Source organism: Acinonyx jubatus, chromosome A1 (assembly GCF_027475565.1).
Source record: "Acinonyx jubatus isolate Ajub_Pintada_27869175 chromosome A1, VMU_Ajub_asm_v1.0, whole genome shotgun sequence".
NCBI lineage: Eukaryota > Metazoa > Chordata > Mammalia > Carnivora > Felidae > Acinonyx > Acinonyx jubatus.
Genome location: NC_069380.1, coordinates 169,354,146 through 169,374,240, shown reverse-complemented (window position 1 = coordinate 169,374,240; position 20,095 = coordinate 169,354,146). Strand labels below are relative to the sequence as shown.

The window sequence follows — 20,095 nt, the reverse complement described above, 5'->3', positions numbered from 1 at the left end:
TGTAACATCATACCAAATGGTTCAGTGTTCTTCCCTTTCTCCCAGGCCACCAGGCCATGTCACAACAACCAGCTGGAGGTCAGAAACCTCATTCTAAATCCTGTGTAGGCTGTGGCAGATCAGTTTATGTTTCTGGACCTTAGTTTTATTAATCTTGTAATATGATTTTCTCATTATCCTTTATTCCTGAGAGAGAAGCCATGAGGGAAAATTGAATGGTAAAGTAAAATCTCATTATAAAATGCCACAGTAGGTCCATATGCTGGGTTGTATTTTCAGGGCAAATATTTTTTCCTCTGCAATGAAGAATACAGTATCCAAGTCTTTCTGATAACAGAGTTTGTTGTAAGTAGCTCTTATCTTTATGCTTCAAATCATTTATAACAATGGAATTCTGCTCTTTATATGGAATTTTGTTTTTTAGCCTTTTAGGAGTGAGATGTTGCTGTTTGTGCTATCTTATGTACTACCTTTAAAAAAAGGTTAAATTTCAAGTAAAAGAAAACCTGTCACAGGCTTTCTCCCATTCTCTATGCTGGTTCCCATCAACTCTTGAACATGAGGCACACACAGATGGAGCCTGCCATGGTAGCTCATATCAAGTGGTGTCCCTAGCTAGCCTGACGGGAGCCACTTTGATGAGTGTTTCAAGCATCTTTTTATTTCTAATAAAGGTAGATGGGGCAGTAAGAAGGGGGAACTTTCACAGAAGTGTGTAGGAGGTGAATTTTGCTTGTATAAGTCTCATCTCTTTATCCCATTTATCCTGTAAATGTAGGAGGAATAAGATTTGGGGCCATGAAATGGCCTTTTTCCTCCCATACGTGGGCTCTTTTTGTGATGAATCAAACTAGACACACAAAAATTCATTTTTCCTGTACCTAAATGATATTTTCTTGTGTGAAAGTCAGAGTCATTCACTGGCTCAAATTCAGCAGCTGTGGAGTAATTTTTCAGTAAGATGAATGTTCACTGAAATCCAGCAAACAAAATCACACCAATCCCCAGAAAAATTATGTGAAGATTAGTCCATTCCCAGGGAAAGCTCACCTTGCATCCTCAGACTCTTTAGAGAGGCAGCACTTTGCGTGGGCTTTTGGCTTACTTTAAATCTTTCTGGGAACTCGATCTGGCACAGGTGAGGTGAGCATTAATAAATGGTTGTGCCACAGCAGGGTTCAGGGTAAAATCATACCAAGCCATCCTGTGGGGCATGCTTTACAACTTGCTGTGTAAGTACAACCTAGTGACATGTTGATTCATGTAGAATCGTTGCTATTGTATAATTTAGCCCAACGTAATTTATTATTTAGTTGTAGAGCTGGAAGACCATCAGTATCCTCTATTTCTAGCTCATTCTACTTAAATCTAAACCTAACCTCTTTAATAAATTTCTGCCTCTGAAAGATTGTCCTTCTATCTAACCTAAGACTCTCATATTAGAATTTAATATTACTGCCTTGGTTAATATTGCAATGAGAATCAATTGAAAACCCTTATATACTTAGGGTCTCTGTGACTCTGTGTTGTTTTTCTTCTCTGCATACTTTGTAGATATTGTGAATGAGCCGTGGTTTAATTTTGTGACTGTGTGGTTTTATCTGTGTTAACCAAAATGTTGCATTTCCAAGTGGCAGGACAGCATTGCAAATGAGTCGAGACCTTTCTATTCAACTTCCTCGGCCAGATCAGAATGTGGCACGAAGTCGAAGCAAGACTTACCCAAAGAGAATAGCACAAACACAGCCAGCTGGTGAGTCACTGATGTAACCTTGCATTTCCTTTTAGGGTGGTGGAGTAAGATAAGCTCAGGTGGTGACTATGGCCATGTAGTTTCATTTATTGTTAAGTAGGATTTTTAATTTGACCCTGAAACTGTCGAAGCAATTAGAAGTTACTATAAGTAACTTCAGGGTCAAATTAAAAATAGTAAGTTTTATATATAGTAAGTTACTATAAGTAATTGAGTAATTTCTTAGTTTGATGTATCTGAGATTGGAACTGAAACTCTTACCAAACGTCCTTTAAAAAAAAGTAACAGTATTGATATAAATTAAACTATACAGAATTCAGTTGGATTTTTATTGTTGGTTTTTTATTGTGAAATATGTGTATAGACAAGTGTTTACAATGTCCATACATGCATATATATGTACACTTGCACATACACACACAAAATTTAATATAGCCTGTAATCCCAAAGTCCTTCCTATTAGCCTAATTATTTATATCTTCACCATCTCCCTTCCCAACCAGAGAAAATCCCCATCTAACTTTATGATAGTTATTTCCTTAATTTTTGTTAGAATTTTAATACTGTGCAGACTTCCCCAAACAAACAAGTTTATTTTTGCCTATTTTTAACATAATTTATATGAATGACCATGGCATACATTGTTTGTGTCTTGCTTCCATCAGTGCTGTATGTATACTAAAGTGCATTCATTTTTCTTGCTGTGAGTATTCTGTTATGACATTCTCTTTATCCATTCTGTTTTTGATGGACAGCTGGGTTATTCAAATTTTTGTTTTAAATGAAGACTACTTCTGTAATAAAACCACCTAATCAGTTTTAATCCATGTTCAATGCTCAGAACTCACAGAATTATTTTGTAAAGTGATGTTACTGAGTTTGGTTTATGTCTTACCTATAGGTCCCCCTTGTCTAACATGCTCCATGGACTTTTCTCATACTGTTTCACTTGAGTCTCAACCATAGCCCTGTGAGGTAGGGCAAGGCACAGAGTATGTTCCCATTTTACAGATGAGGAAGACATAGTTCCAGCATCTAGAGAAGTGTGGGGCTGGAATAAGAGCCTAGATCTCCTGGTTTTTGTTTTTACCATACTGTGGCAAGTGAGGGGAATTTTTAATAACAGTAATTTCTATCTGAGCATTGCATGACAATTGACATAGCATTGTGACATCTGTTGTTTCATTTAATCCTTATGTCAAGCCTCTGAGGAAAGTGTTCTGCTCTACTGCTCCTCGTGTGAGAGTGTCACCTGACTTACTCTTTCGAAGCCCAATTAAATCTGAGTGTAGCTTCCCCCCATCACTGAGCTGGGAGGAAATTAAATTCTTTCTGTTGGTTCTGCAGTGGCAAAATAAGACATGAATTAACTTTGCAATAGGTTACTTTGCCACAGAAGTATTATCGTTTTCCCTGTTTGGCTGATGAGGAAACTAAGAGTTAAAAGGACAAATTTGTCCAAGATTATATAATAAATAGGTAACTTAGGATAAAAATTTTACCTGTAATATTTAATATTTTTGTCTTAATAATTTCTATTTATCTTTGTATATGAGCAGTCTGAAATTCCATTTGGATCAAATACAACGTGGTACAATTAGCAAACTTTCAAATCCTATGCTGTTTCTGAATTGCTGTGCCTCATGAAATGAGTGAGACCAACTGAGACTATCAAAAGCATGTCTTGCTTCAAATTACCATTGCATTCTACTCAAGACGTGGGAATCATACATGCTTTGTTTACAAACCTGCTCCCTTGCTCCTTTTCTTCTCATATCCTCTTACAAAGATAGTTGCCTCTGTGACACTTTTTGTATATGTGTGGGTGTGTGGCTCTCCTTGGAAGCCCAAATACTGAAGCTGATTAATTTAGGGACAAAGGTTTTTGGTTTTATTTTTGTTTTTCTCTTGGCGTATGCAGAGAACAACCCCAGGGGATGATTTTGGACTTTCACACCCCTCATTCATCTTGTGTTGTATTAAAACACACTCTCTTCTTGGTAGGGGATAAGGGTGTGGTTAATGTACCACCCAGGCTTTTCAAGGACAGCCTCTCAGCATCTGGGAGACTTTTTTAAAATGCACCACATTATGCATTTATTATTATAAATGCCTGCCTGGTTCAATTGGTGGAGCATGTGACTCTTGATCTCAGGGTCCTGAGTTCAAGCCCCATGTTGGGTGTAGAGATTGCTTAAAAATACATACATGCATACACATTTGTTTTAGAAAAGTTAAGAAACTTAGAACCTTTCCTTCCAAAAGAAAAAAATCTTTCATATTCAATTCCATTCTCCTGATAGTTAACACTTATTACGTAGCTTTCTAGTTGTTTGTATATCTTTTCTGCAAAAGCAATATAGTAGTCTTTTACAATCTGCTTTTCTTATTTAATAATATGTCACGGATATATTTTAATAAGTTTCTAAATGTTCTTAGCACCATTTTAGCATCTATATAATTTTCTGTTACACAGATGGATAGACATATAATTTATTCAACCAATCTTTAGTTCTTAGATGGTTTAAGCTCTTTGAAATTTTGAAGAATATAAATATAACTAAAGTGAATCTCCATGGAGTGATAGCTTTAAACATCCATGCTAATTTATTACATGTATTTTAAACAACCGTTCATTTTCATCATTTTTAACATAAAAAGGATTAAACAATGCTGTGTTTAGAAACTAAGTCAGACTTTGCTGTGTACACATTTCACTTTGATTTTGAATTACTTTTAGTCTGACTTTTCAAGTCTGGATTCCACAAAACTGCTATGTGTTCTGGGATCCAGAGATGGACCCTCCCTTTGACTGTGTGACTGTCTTGGGTAGGGAAGGATCACTTCGCAAATGCCTATGGTGAGGTGTCACAGTTGCTGTCACACATATAGGGAGAATGTGGTGGAGGCAGAGATTAATGTTTTTTTGCTTTCTCAAATCTTCCATTTTCTCTTTCCTCTAATTCAAATGTACTTTACTGGGAGCCTCAGCTGAACCCAGCTGGTGGTGACCCAGTCTCAGCCATGCCCTACTTCTCAGGTCATGGTGGGGTTCAGACTTGGAGCAGAATATTTGAAGAGGGTCCTCTTGTCTTCATCTACATTAGTCACTGCTGTGCTCCTTGTTCCAGCCAGGCCCCAAGAAGGTGGGCAGTTCTGTGCGAAGCTGGGCTGGGATGTGTGTGTGAGAGGGAGGGGTCTTTGGCTTGGCGTGCCTGAGAGCCTGCTGTGCTTAGGGTCAAGCCTGCGCAGAGACCTCACTGGCAGTCCTCCGTGAAGTTTCTGCTGCCTGGGGGAGGGGATGCTTCAGAGAGTGCCTGCAGGTCACTAGGTCAGGTCGCTGTAGCCCTCTGGCCTCTGTCCCCTTCCTCACCATCGCAGGCATTTTCTCCAGCCTGTTACTTTTTCTTCCCACACCCCCAGCTTGCTCAGAGCACCCTCTCCCTCGGAAGCTCCCTATTCCTGAGGCCCATTCATGGGTGGCTGGGCCGGAAAGGAACAATAGGTCTTGTCTTTTTTAAAATTACTTTTTACTGACCAAAGGGGAAAAAAATATTACTTTACTAAATTACGACGCCACAGTTACTTAAATTTTCATTTACAAATTTTGACCGTTAAATTTTGATCAACAGAAAACTGATTTTGAGATGTAGAAGAGATTGATTAGATTGTACTGTATTTGACAAAAAGGAGTTATGGTTTATTTATTTATTTAAAAGTTTTATTTAGAGCTATGTCTACATCCAACCTGGGGCTTGAACTCATGATTCTGAAATCAAGAGCCAGATGCTCTACTGACTGAGCCAGCCAGGCGTGCCTGGAGTTATGGTTTAAATAAAAGATAGATTTTCTCTTTCTACTCCAAACAGGCCAGCTATTAATTTTCATAGATTAAATTCTGCTGATATTCTCCCTAAAACAAAATTTTAGAACTATAGTTTCAGGAGTTATTGGCATAGATTCTCACGTCATTTAACACTTACATATAATAATAATTAAAAAAAACTAATTGTGGTAGGAGGCTTTCATTTTTTGTTAGTTTATAACATTAATGGATGGTGCATGACTCATTACTATAGAAGACATTCTTTTATTTAAGTTAAAATACTTCAGACAAACTCAGTGATTTCTCCCCTTAACTTGCATCTTGGTTGTCTGGAGATTTAAAGCACTTTTTTTTTTTTTCCCACCTCTCAGTCACAAATAATAAATGCCCTGGTAGCTAAAAAGCCATTGTGTTTAGAATCCGCCAAGATTAGGCCTTGGCACCTCTATGAGGAAGTGCATTCCGGAGTCAAGAGCCCTGCACCCAGCCTGCCTGCTGCTCCACCCCAGGAGCTCAGCGCCAGGGCAGGGAGCCAGAGCATTCCTGCAGATCTGCATGGCCTCAGAGGGAGCTTGGGGGTAAAGCAGGAGGCGAGAGGTCAGGAAGGAAAAGTGCATATTTGTACAGCCCTTTCTCTGACAAGGTCTTGGCAACCCACATAGGTGGGTTCCTGTCAGAAGAGAATCAGCTATAGGTAGGCAGTACAGACAATACCTGGCTATAACTCATAATTAGCTGTAAGAAAAGTACTGGGTGAAGAAACATATCCATTTGCAATGGATAAACAATGCTGTGATTGTCTGATATGGCATTTTAGGTTCTTAACGGCACCACACTGACGAACAGAGAAATAAATAGTTGCAGTGTAGCCTTCAGACGACTGAAAAGCAAGATCCGGTGACATTTTGGCATTCTCACTCAGCATCTGTGGGAAACGCTGCAAACACAATGCCTGGGGGTGATGAAAATGACTTTTGAACGAGGTTGGTTTGTGCTAGTCTGCAAGCAGACAGCTACTGCTCAGGCCAAGCCACTTGTTTCTGTGCAGGGGAGTGGACCCAGAGTTGCCAAACTTCCAGTGTTTTAAGGGAAGCATAATATGTGGATATTTATGTAAACTTTCCAGAATTTTGAATAGTGGCAATTTCATTTTAAAGATAGTCTTTTGTGTGCTAAATTGGAACCTTCCTGAGAGCCAGATGTGACACGAGGGCTGCCTCTTTGGAACCTCTGATTGACAGCTGGTATGAACCCACCTGTCCCTGGAGTTCACTGCGGGTTGCTCCAGCATCCCCTGTGAGCATCACTAAATTGGATTCAACACTCCATGACTCCCAGCACAAGCACTTTGTTCTTAGTAGGTCAGTTGGCCAACACCAGGGGATGGTGGGTGCTGCACAGCTCTGGCCCCTGCAGCATAAGATTAACACATGGGTAGCTGAGCAGCATCTATTGGTGACCTGACGTGGGTGCACCCCAGAGCAGGACAGATGGAGAAATGCTTTAACATAGTGAAGTGCAAGTTCATTGATACAGTATATAGCTCTGGGCTGTTGAGAAATAGTAATGTCAAGAAAGTAATAATCATTTATTAAGTACTTCCTTTGATTAGCACATTGTGTGAGACATGACATCAGCAGAAGCCCAACTTGGCTGTGGCAATCAGAAACGTATTTTAAAAGGTTTTTGTTGCTGGTTTTTTTTTTGTTTTTGTTATTTGTTTTAAATTTATTTTTGAATAAACACATTTGCACATTCACGTTTCTAATAGAGTTTTGAAAAGCTTAGAGGAAGACACTGATTCCTATGCTAGGAAACATGCATCATAATTTATGGGAAAAGTAACAGAACAGTACAAGACTGATCATACAAAATTCAAATGTTAGGACTTTCTACTGTGTTGTAACAGATACAACCCAAATCTTTAAGGCAAGGACCATAAGACACATTCATATCTGTACATTTTAATAGAATAAAGTAGGTCATTAAGTGAGAGCATACTTGGTTTCAGAGGAGGAGAGCTCATAGGAGGGCCTGGAGTCGTTGGATGAGATGAGGTGTAAGACAGTCACTTTGTGTTGTGTATAAGGAAACGCGGGCCCAAAGAGGTGAAGTGATTTCTGAGTGTCACATGTTCTGGAACCTGGAGGTATCTGGATGAGAATCACTAGGCACTCTGAGGAATGTCTGGAAGAAGACTGTGGCACCTTCCTGTGCACCTGATGGGAATCGTGGAGTGTTTGCTTATCCTGTGAGAGTCAGCAGAAGACAGGAAGGGAAGAAATTAGTATCAATTCTCATACAAGGGAATTAGAACAAGGCATTCTGACCAGGAGTGTTATGTGGCTGGTTTTGGAGATGATTTCTTGAAAATTTAACAGCGTTAACTTTGTTTTAGAGAGTGTGTGATTGTGACATTCATTCTTCAAGGTAACAAATAAGAATTAGCTGATCAATCTACTGAGATAATGATCCAGATCTGTGATTCCTGCTTCTTTTTCACCTGGACTGGAAGAATTCCTGCTGAGTCTTAGATTATCTCTTAACTGATTATTGAAACAGCTGCATTGGGAAGTCATATGGTACAGTGGGAGGGGAAAAAAAAGGTGTAGTGTATCCAATTTGAGTAAATTTGAATTCCTGGTCTAACTTGGCTGTGACCTACAACCATCATTCCATATTCTGATCTTTCATCTCATTATCTATAAAATAAAGGAACTGGTACAAAATCACTAAAGATCCCTCTTCCTAAAATTCTTTCTTCTCTCTGGCTTCTCTGTCATAGTGTTAAAAGGACCAAATATGACAAAAGATTTTGGAAAGCTTTTTTAGAGTAGTTTTTAAATTTAATCATTATTTTAGAAACCTATAAGACGTGGAAGATATCTTACCAGATCACAAAATACATTTTTCTCCTTGGAAATATACAATGTTTTTGTATACTTTTATATACAGAAGTATAGTTGGTTCTTTAAAACTTAAGTTCAGGGGTGTCTGGGTGGCTCAGTCATTTGAGCATCTGACTTGAGCTCAGGTCATGATCTCGTGGTCTGTGAGTTCGAGCCCCATGTTGGGCTCTGTGCTCACAGCTCAGAGCCTGGAGCCTGCTTCAGATTCTGTGTTTCCTTCTCTCTCTGCCCCTCCCCCGCTCATGCTCTGTCTCTCTCTCTCTGTCAAAAATAAAATAAACATTAAAAAAATTTATAAAACTTAAGTTCACATGAAATTCATATTCCTGAATGAAATTAATTGCAATAAGCAATTCATTAATACAGCTTTTTAAGACGTTCTTTTAGTCTGAATTGACCAGATGAATCTGGATTTTACCTCTTTGGTTAACTCATGGTTAGAAATTAGTGCTATCTTCTGTTGGTGGGAATATAAACTGGTGCAGCCATTCTGGAGAACAGTATGGAGGTTCCTCAGAAAGTTCAAAATAGAACTACCCTATGATCCAGCAATTGCACTACTTGGTTTTTACACAAAGGGTGCAAAAATATAGATTCAAAGGAATACATGCACCCTGATATTTATGGCAGCATTGTCAACCATAGCCAACTATGGAGAGAGTCCAAATGTCCATTGACTGATGAGTGGATGAAGAAGATGTGGTGTGTGTGTGTGTGTGTGTGTGTGTGTGTGTGGTGTGTAGACACACCACACACACACACACACACACACACACACACACACACACACTGGAATATTACTCAGCCATCAAAAAGAATGGAATCTTACCACCTGCAATAACGTGGATGGAGCTAGAGTGTATTATGCTAAGTGATATAAGTTAGAGAAAGATAAATATATGATTTCACTCATTTGTGGAATTTAAAAAACAAAACTGATGAATATATGGGAGGAAGTCAAAAAGGGAGAGAGGAAAACAAACCATAAGAGACTCAAAGATAGAGAATAAACTGAGAGTTGATGAAGGGAAGAGGGTGGGGGATGGGCTAGGTAAGTGCTGGGTATTAAAGGGGGCACTTGCTATGATGGGCACTGGGTGTTTTGTGTAAGTGATGAATCACTGAATTGTATTCTTGAAGCCAATATTGCACTGTATGTGAGCTAACTAGAATTTAAATAAATATTTGAAAAGAAAAAAAAAGTGTTATCTTACTAGGTACAAATAGAGGCCTTTCTGGACAGGTTTTTGCATGGCTTTGTCTCTGCCTTTGACTTCTGAGAGAATATAACCAAAGACTAGTCCTTTAGTGAACCTACTTCTTCTTGTAGAAGTTAGTGTGAATTGGTTCCACCTTCGCAGTTGTTTGTGGTCACAGGTCCTAAGGCTCTGCCTTGACTTTACAAACCATTTAGGTAAATGTTTCTGCTTTTTCACCCATCTTTCTACACAGATGGAGGTTCAAGGATGTCTGTCAACTGTTTAAGATGGTTTTGAGATAGATTTCTTAGGCAGACAATATCTGAGGATTTCACAGCTTTGTTTTACTACCAGATTCAGAATTCACAGTGATTTCTCTGTCAGCATCTTCTTCAGACTTTGAGAAATCTGGGATTGATTTCTGTAATCTGCTCTCCTTACTTATTGGTATCAGTGTGAAAAATGGTTGGCATTAATTCCTGGAGTTCAGGATTATTTTGGTTGGTGTAGGGAAAGCAGGGGAGGCAGGCAAAAAGGAACCACCTTTCCTGGAGCAGGTGTCCTGTTTGGCACTTTGAACAATGCGCTATGTGGATCTTGGAACCAAGTGTCCTGAGGGGTGACAGGAAATCCCTCTGTAACAATGGTCTTGCCCCTCCCCTCTCTCCAGGGGTGAGAATGGGGCACCTGAGGAAACCACCCGGTTTCCTTCTTCTGAGAAGCTGGAATCAGAGCCCAGAAGATGAGTCAGCTGTGGAGAGCCACCACTTTTGGGGCTACTGTTACAGCCCAGGTGCCAGGCACACCCATGAACAAAGAAGTGGGTTTGCAGAGAAAGAATAGAGTCACTGAGAAACACCAAAGGACCATGCAGCTTTGAGAGGAGAATGGGGATAGGACACAGGAGCCATGGATTCCACTCTGTGAGGTCCTGTGGTGTCCTTTAAGTTGAATCCCTAATTTGGTCTGGTTTCCTTGCACCTTAACAGTGGATAACGTTACTTCTTTGGTAATCCCGTGAGGAACATGGGTGATATTCTCATTTTACTCATGAGGAAACCGAAGCTCAGAAACAATAATTACTTACTCAAGGTCACACAGATTGTAAGAGCAGTGTTTGAATCTACGTGTTTGGTATCTTAGAGCATATATTTGGAAAGTAAATGGAAAATAAAGAAGGTGAAACTCCTTGAATTGTTTGAAAATATACATCCCTGGTTTTTCCTACTATTGCATGATTTCCTTACTTCTTTAAATCTACTTGTTTCCACAGATATTCTTGAGAAGACAGTACATTCTGCTAATTTATAAAGAAGCAGCAAGTCAGTCTGCTTCTAAGTTCTTTGGGACATTTTGCCCAGCAAAGAGGGGAAGAGGCAGTAACAGCCTTAAGTGCAAGGCACGTCACGTAGATCATATAGTCAGGTGTATGTTCATGGCTCTTTTCCTTAGTTGGCACCCTTTTTTATTCTGCCTTGAAGCTGATGTTTATTTTCATTCTGTAAAAGATTTAATATATAGCAAGTCTGGTTAGATTTTCTCTAAAATGTTAATATTTCCACTCTTCCCATGAGTTAAGTTTAGCATTCCACGCATAGCTACCCAAATTAGAAAAGCAAGCAAAACTAAAGGCCTATGGTGTATTAAATATCATAGCTCTAGTGAGTTACCATAAATGATACTTAGTTTCCCATTCCCTTTTCCTTCATCAAGAATTTATTGAGCACCTCTTTGACATAAGACCTGTGATACTGTGATTTATAATAAGAAATATGTATTTGGTGTTTATTCCCATTTCTGGCACAGAGCTCCTAAAACCATTGGAATTTCCTATATGATAAGAGCAGTAGAGGTGAAGGAACATCTTTTGTTATTCATAGCAAGCCCTTTTGAACCCACTGGTGAGGTCACTTTTGGAAAGTCCCTAAGGATGGGGGCTGGGTACAAGGGGAGCCAGCCATAATTAAGGAGTTGGGATTTTCAGCCCCAGCCCCTGACCTCTGGAGAGGAAAGAGGTGTTGGAGATTGAGTTCAATCATTGATAGCCAACAACTTCATCAATTGTGCCTATGTATTAAAGTCTCCATAAAACCCCAAAGGATGGAATTCTAAGGGGTTGGTGAATTCATGGAGAGGCAGTGAGTGTTGCTCAGAGCCCCTTTCTCATACTTTGTCTTGTGCATGTCTTCCATTTGGCCATTTTTGAGTTTTTATAATGAACTGGTGATCTCATAAGTAAACTGTTTCTCTGCGTTCTGAGAACCCCTCTAGCAAATTAATCTGACAAGGAGGCAATCTGGAGGGATTCAGCCCTTAACATGTGTGATCTGACATTATCTCCAGGTTGATAGCATGAGAATTGAGTTAAATTGCAGGCCACCCAGTCATTGTCCTCTGAGAATTGAATTGCTTGGTTAGGTGTTGGAAAAAACATTCAGTGGAGGCTCTTTTCTGTGGAGCATAGAGAAAGGAATAAAACCTGGCCCCTGATTTAGGGGGAACTTAGTCATATAAAAATAATAAAGCAGTTATGTCACACTTATTCAAAGCCAAGCACTGTGTTGAGCACTTTCTCTTTGTTTCATCTTTATTATTATTATTATTATTATTATTATTATTATTTAAATTTTTCATCTTGAGACTCCATGCCCAATGTGGAACCTAAACTCATGACCCCAGAGATCAAGAGTCTCATGCTGCACCAACTGAACCAGCCAGGCATCCTAAGCACTTTTTTAAAAATTATCTAATCTTCATATCCACTATATAAGTAGTTGGTGATACCTCTATTTTATTGTTGAGAAACCTGAGGCCCAGAGGGATTTACTAACTTGTCCAAGATCACACCATGGGTAAACTGGCAGAGCTGAGACATAAGTGGACTTCCACTCTTGTAGACTTAGCCATTTTGTCAGGCTAGGGAGGTAAAAGATGTACTTACATGTGGGCAGGATGTGTCAAGTGTCACAGAGTGGAACTCTGAAAAAGTTTAAGTGCCCACTAGGATAATTTGCTTACGGCTGAGGGTACAATCTATGATGTTATTGTGAAGGAAGTGGATTTTGAAGGCTGGCTAGATTAGGGCAGTAGATTTCACGCTGAGGTATCCACCTCCTGGTGGTGAAGAGAGTACAGGAAGACTTTATTTTTTATTTTTATTTTTTATTTTTTTAAGGGTATTTATTCATTTTTGAGAGAGGCAGGTGGAGCACACACACCCCCCCTGCAAGCAGGGGAGGAACAGAGTGAGACAGAGAGAAACCTAAGCAGGCTCTCCATGCTGTCAGCACAGAGTCAGATGCGGGGCTTGATGTCACAAACCCTGAGATGAATACATGAGCTGAAATCAGGAGCTGGCCACCCAACTGGCTGAGCCACCCAGGTGCCCCAGGAGGACTTTCTTGAGGGTTGTGTGAGCACAGACAGTTTTGATTCAGTCGCCTTTCAGATTCTCTTTCCTGACGGGAATCTGCCTGCCATAGTGTACTTGCTTTGCTGGCTCTTCTCTCCAGCCTGCCCTTTACCAGCGGACCATTTCCCATTGTCCGAAAGAAAGGCAGACCTTTTCCTCATCCAGAATCCATTACACTGTTTTGTCCTTAAATGTTAAAAACCTCCTGAGCTGGTGTTTGGAAACTAAATGGCCTTAATTATTAATGACTTCCTTTGCTAAGTCATTTCCTCATTTTTACTTTGGACAAAATTGAAGGAAGACCCAATTGATTTGTCACCTGATAGAGGATTTGAAATAATTTTAGGTATGTATCACTACTAGACACATAACTCTTAATTTCTTTACATACAACTCTACTTATTTATGTGAACAAGATTTCTCAGCGTTGAAATCTATCCAGATAAAAACAGGAATGGGATTATTGCCGACCTGTTTTATTCCAGCACAAAATAATAGTCATGAAAGCATATGATCTATGTCCTTGTTGGGAAAACAAAACTACCTTGTTTATCTCATTAAGAATTACTTTCCAACAAAAGTTTACTTTTTACTCTTAATTGTTTTTCAACATTATTTTGGTATACTAATAATCTATAATTGTAATGGCTTAGTTCAGAAGAAATTTTTAACACCTAGAGCTTTATAAAACTTAAATTTATTTCTATTTTTTGTCATTGAGAAGTGAATAAAACTTTCAAGTGGTACAACATGTATTACTTTGGGATAAATTTTTGGGAGGAGGTGGAATTGAAATGCAAATACAAGGAGAATAAAGAATGCCATGAAATTTCCAAATGTAAACTCATTTCATGTATTTTTAAAATGGGTGACTGTGGGTATCCAATTTCTATGGTATTTTATTGCATTGGATACATTGAAAAGAGTTGTGACACAATTCCATTTTAAAGTGTCAATATTTTCTGTATCCTGCAAATGATGTACATTGGTATTGTTTCAACTTTTTTTTTTTTAAATCAATTGTACTTGACATAGACTATCCTATTAGTTTCAGGGGTACATCACAGTGATTTGGTATTTTTATACATTACTAAATGATCCCCATGATAAATCTAGTTACCATTTGTCACCATAAAAAGTTGGAACTATAAAACTTTTGATAAAAAATGTTTGATATCACCTTAGAAGCATGCACTAGGGGACAATAGTTTTTCAGATTCTTTTGTACTGGGTAAAAAGCTGAAAGAACTCCAAGTTAAGACCTCCTAGATCTGAGCTCAAACTATGAGGCAGAAAAAAATATGAATTTTCTCAATTTTACCTTAGCTAAAGAAGCCTTTTTAAAGCGGTTCTTACATATAATGATATGTACTTTGTATATATTTTATATTCTATTATACTTGCATCAAATAAAAACCTCTAAAGCAGGGATCTAGCATATTCCTGTGAAGCAGAACCAACTTTAGAGATGGAATAGTCCACCTGCTGCACTAGGTGAGATAAATTGACAGAAAATGACTTGGAGGGGCACCTGGGTGGCTCAGTCGGTTAAGCATCTGACTTCTGCTCTGGTCATGATCTTGTGGTTTTCGAGTTCAACCCCGTGTCGGGCTCTGTGCTGACATCTCAGAGCCTGGAGCCTGCTTCAGATTCTGTTTCCCTCTCTTTTTCTGCCCCCTCCCCACCATCATGTGCACGCGTGCGCTCTCTCTCTCAAATAAATAAATATTAAAAATTAAAAAAAAAAGATGACTTGGAAAAGGTTTACTGTGTGTTGCTCTAAATTGTGTGGTCCCCTTGAAGGGGTTGGGGGGAATGCAAGAGTACTGCCAGGATTGGATGTGAGCGTTTACTCAGTCTTCTTCCCTTGAATTGTGTCCTCCTATCACAAGAAGAAAACTTGGTATTTAAGAGATTTGCCACTTCTTAATTCCAGCCAGCCAGTCACAGATAGGTGTTGTCATTGAGCCCATGGGTGCTGAAAGGAAAGATGACACCCTTCTGCTGCTACCATGTCTCACAGCCCCTCCAGCATGCACAGGTGTAGATCACAAGTTCTTTAGCTAGAACGCTTTCATTCTACTCCGAGGACCTCAGGGACCGAGCAGATGACTTCGCAGGTTCAGAAGTGCCTTTCTTGTTTTTGAACCTGCCTTTCTGACCCACGAGGAAGGATGTCTGTGACACACTGTGTCTCTCTCAGTGTGTACTTTGGTAGCTCCGCCAAAGGAGCAGAGGATGCAATGCCTTCATTTCCACCCAGCTCACACTCCCAAGTTGATCATTTTGGTGATGAGGAAAGCAGAGGGATCCAGGAGAGTACTGGGTCAGTGAAGGAGAAATTGGAAGCAGACCAACCAGAGAAACGATCTTTCATGTGTAGACATATTTTCCTAGCATCTTTCTCCTCCACACCCAATTCTTTATAATCTAGCCTTCAGCTTTTTAGCAGAATGCCTTGTTTGATCTTGCAGTTGACATGTAGCAAAATCAGTGTCTTAAAAGTCTCTATGTTTTTGCTAAAGCAGTAACTGCTTAAATACCACCCTTGGGCTTTTTGAATGAAGAAACTCTTAAAAAAGCAGGAATCTGGCTGCCTGTTTGGGATGAATGGGCTGATGTCAGGCATTTGAACTTTAAAGAATTAGCCACTAGATGATGAAACACTTCTATTTTCCAAATTTTGTGTTTCAAGATTCAGTTTTGTTTTGCCTAATTTAATGAGTGGCTGTTTTGCCAAATTCTCCTGTTTGACCATAATTTGTAGTGTTAGAAAAAATGTCTTATTTTGCTAACTTGCTATGCTTTCTGCCATTTTTTCCATAGTACTCAGTCTAAAGTTGGTGAAACCAAGGCATAGTGACTTTGTACTTCACTGTAACAACTATAACATTAAACTGTATCTCGAATTAAAAGCTCATTCTTAATTCATGAATATCACATTTCTTATGATAAATCGTGGGGTTAGGCAATATGAAATCAGATGAGTTTTACTGGAACCTAATACATAATCTGTTGCATTGGGAACGGTTGTAATCTGCCCTGATTGTCTTAAGCATCAGATACAGGTTTTTAATCTTTTAATTTAGATAAGAAAATGTGAATAAATTGGATAAAATTTAACCTAAAGGTTTACATATTTATCATATTTGAGTGTTCTTAAAATGAAATCATTTATATAATGAAATCCTGCTTTACTAATTGGCTATTTGTCCTTCCCCTCATATAACAGAATAAGGCATTGTCACTTGCTTAGAAAAATCTTTTTTTCACTTAATGTCACACATTTATCCTCATGCCTACTCTGTAAATTAAAAGCATTGGCAACATTTAAATGACATCAAAAGTTTAATTTAGGTTGATAGGTGTCAAATTGAGCTACAAATTTTGTGAGATTCCTAATACTATTAAAATGCAAAGTGTTTTTGTAACTGAAAATCCGTGCATATCCATCACCAAATTTTGACATCACAGGAATGACTTTTAAGAATTTCCCCCAGATCAAGTAGCTAAATAGATCCTGGGAAAGTTGATTTTGTTTCTGACAGCCACTCTTCCTGAATTGAAGGCAAGGGTCATTTAAGACGAGGGCACTCAAACGTGAACAGAGCCAAACCACACAAAAGCCTGGTCATGGTCTGATGCACACAAGCTTGAAACGTTCACATATAACATGTTAAAAAACGAACAAGGAAGGTACCGTAAAGCATTGGACACTGGCATTGCAGTGTTGTGTAAACTGTAGAGAACTGTGTGGACCCATATTAACCTATAGTGACTAACAGTCCAGAGACAAAAATGATGACAGGACCTAGATTTGGGTCCTTAAGAAACTATAGCAATCCCCTGATTAGCTTACTTTACCAAATGTGACTAGCCTCCTGAAATAAGGCCCATTGTCCTTTTTTAAAAAAAATTTTTTAATTTTAGAGAGAACACAATTTGGGGAGAGGAGCAGAGAGAAAATCTTAAGCAGGCTCCACACTGAGGGTGGGGCTCAATCCCACAATCCTGGGATCATGACTTGAGCTGAAATCAGGAGTCAGACACCCAGCCAAGTGAGCCACGCAGGCACCCCAAAGTCCATTGCTTTTTAATGTGAACAATATATATAATGAATTGGATGCCCCTAACTGTGTAAATGATCTTGCTAGCATTAATATTAAGAATAAAATATAGGAGCGCCTGGGTGGCTCAGTTAAGCGTCCTACTTTGGCTCAGGTCATGATCTCACAGCTCGTGAGTTCGAGCCCCACGTCAGGGTCTGTGCTGACAGCTCGGAGCCTGGAGTCTACTTCAGATTTTGTGTCTCCCTCTCTCTCTGCCCCTAACCCACTCGCATCCTGTCTCTCTCTCTCTCTCAAAAGTAAAATAAACATTAAAAAAATAAAATACAGATTTACGAGGCACCTTAATAACCATATGCCAATAACTGATCTCTTATAGATCGTCTGTAGTCATCATTTAAAAGAATAGTGAGTTATGGCAGAAGGTAGCTTTCAGAACTCTAAAAAGTAGCCTAGTCCTGTGGGATATGGCTACATGTCCCTTGTGTTGCACTTCACATACAGGTTTTTTTTGAACTTTGTTTTGACACTTCTACAAAATAGCATCATTATCCTGAATTTTCCCTTCTAGTGGGAAAAGTAGAAGCGAATACATCCTTTATAGTAGACCTTCACTGATACCCCACCATGTGTAAAGCACTGTGTTAACAGTCATGAAGCAGTACAGTGATGCATCCTTCATTTTATTAAGATTTTGATGCCTTATTAACTTTTATTAATAATTTAAAAATAATTTAAAAATATATTTTATGAAATATATACATAATTCATGTTTCTAGATATTTTGGATGGTAAACAACTGTTTGGCTTTATCTAAAAGAAAGAATTGCTCCAAATGGAGTGATTTATGCAGTGTAGGAAAATTGCCCTCAATGTTTTATTTCTTAAAGTGGATAGTGGTTAAACAGTCATTCATTTTATAATACTTTGTTAAACTGTTCATATTTCGTGTGTGTGTGTGTGTGTGTGTGTGTGTGTGTGGTCCATTATAACACAGTGAAAAAGGAGTGGGAGAAAAAGATTTTTTCCAACCTGAAAATATCTCCTAGGACACTGCCTAAAATTCCGTTGTGATCAATTAAGTATTTTAGTTAATATTTGGCTTTCCTTTTTCCTCTTTAAAATGGAACTGTTGGGGTGCCTGGGTGGCTCAGTTGGTTAAACATCTGACTTGTGATTTCAGCTTAGGTCATGATTTTAGGTTCATGAGTTTGTGTTCCCTGCATTACCCTGAGTCAGGCTCTGCGCTGAGAGCAGGGAGCCTGCTTGGAATTACCTCTCTCTCTCCCTTTCTTTCTGCCCCTCTCTCTAAACAAACAAGCAAACAAACAAACATTAAAAAAATTTAATGAGATAGAACTATTGCGTGGCCAATAATACATGAAAACACTAGCCTTTTAGTGTGATGGGTTTGTCAGCTCACCTCTTCTCTGTAGTGCAAGCATCTGAGCTAATGTAGATGGGATGATTCTGAAAGGTGGTTTGATAAGGGGGGAAGAAGCTTGGGAAAGGAAAATAGTAGTGCATGTCAGCAACATGGAAAGTCAGTAAATCTCAATAACGTGTAACCTTTCTCACCTTTGCAGATTTCAGTAACCCAACACAACCTAGCTTTACTGAATTGCCTAGCTTTCTTCTCAAATCGTAGTGTGACAACATATCACTAATTTGACCTAATTAGTTAAAATACAGTGTTCTAAAAGTATAGTTATTACTTTTAAGTGCATCTTTAGCAACATAAAGAAAGCTAATAATTATTGCCTAATTAGGGCTTTTTAAAGAATGCTACATCCACAAATAGAAAAGAGTAATTTATAGTTAGCATATGAATGTTATATGAGGGATACTTCGGAAGTGCTCCCAGTAAGTTAGTGCTTGTAAGTAGCATTTGTGTGTAGTCTGTAAGTAGCCTGTAGTCTGTTTTCCGTATGAGACTTTTAAGACCCTATTATTAAAGAGAAAGGGAATACATATCTACAGGTTTTTAGTTAGTAGTCACTGTTTTGAATATAAAAGAACCATGAATTATATTGTATTACTGCCAATACCTTATTTATTTATGCTGTGTATATGAGAGTCCTGTGACTGTTAGCAAAATAGTCCTGACAGTCACATAATTTATTTTGAAGAAGTCTTGCTAAACTGTTTCTGAATGTCTGAGAGACAGCACATATGTGATTTTTTCCCTGAAATTCTTTTTAAAAATTTTTTTTAATGTTTTATTTTTGACAGAGAGAGAGAAAGAGACAGAGCATGAGCGGGGGAGGGGCAGAGAGAAAGGGAGACAGAATCCGAAGCAGGCTCCAGGCTCTGAGCTGTCAGCACAGAGCCCAACGCGGGGCTCGAACTCACCACGAGATTATGACCTGAGCCAAAATCAGACTGAGAGAGAGAGAGAGAGAGAGAGAGAGAGAGAGAGAGAGAGAGAGAGAGAGAGAGAGAATGAGCAGGTGAGGGGCATAGAGAGGGGGGAACAGAGGGTCCAAAGCAGGCTCTGTGCTGACAGCAGCAAGCCCAATGTGGGGCTCGAACTCACAAAACACGAGATCATGACCTGAGCTGAAGTCAGATGCTTAACTGACTGAGCCATGCAGGTGCCCCTACCTGAAATTCTTTTGGAAAAACATCCATCTTGTGTTCATTTCAAAAATTATTTGCATAGTGTAGATAACCAGATATTGGTTTGTTTAGAAAGTATGTACACATACATCACTTAAAATTTAGCTATTTGAAAATATTCCTGGATTTATTTATCTACCTGTTTATTAATTTTTCAGAAGATTCAGGTAGGGGCACCTGCATGGCTCAGTCAGTTAAACTTCTGACTTCAGCTCAGGTCATGATCTCGCGTTTTGTGAGTTCGAGCCCCACATCGGGCTTGCTGCTGACAGCACAGAGCCTGCTTTGGACCCTCTGTTCCCCCCTTTCT

General features: G+C 39.0%; 1 protein-coding gene across 5 annotated transcripts in view; it reads left to right on the top strand.

The window, feature by feature from the left end:
• The window catches only part of EPB41L4A (erythrocyte membrane protein band 4.1 like 4A), a 251,665-nt gene that overhangs the window by 182,209 nt on the left and 49,361 nt on the right, over positions 1-20,095 (top strand). For all 5 annotated transcript variants that reach the window (XM_027036083.2, XM_027036073.2, XM_027036090.2 and 2 more), the window contains exon 12: positions 1,632-1,753. In XM_027036083.2, coding sequence (XP_026891884.1) covers positions 1,632-1,753 — 122 coding nt within the window. The remainder of the gene's footprint in view (positions 1-1,631; positions 1,754-20,095) is intronic.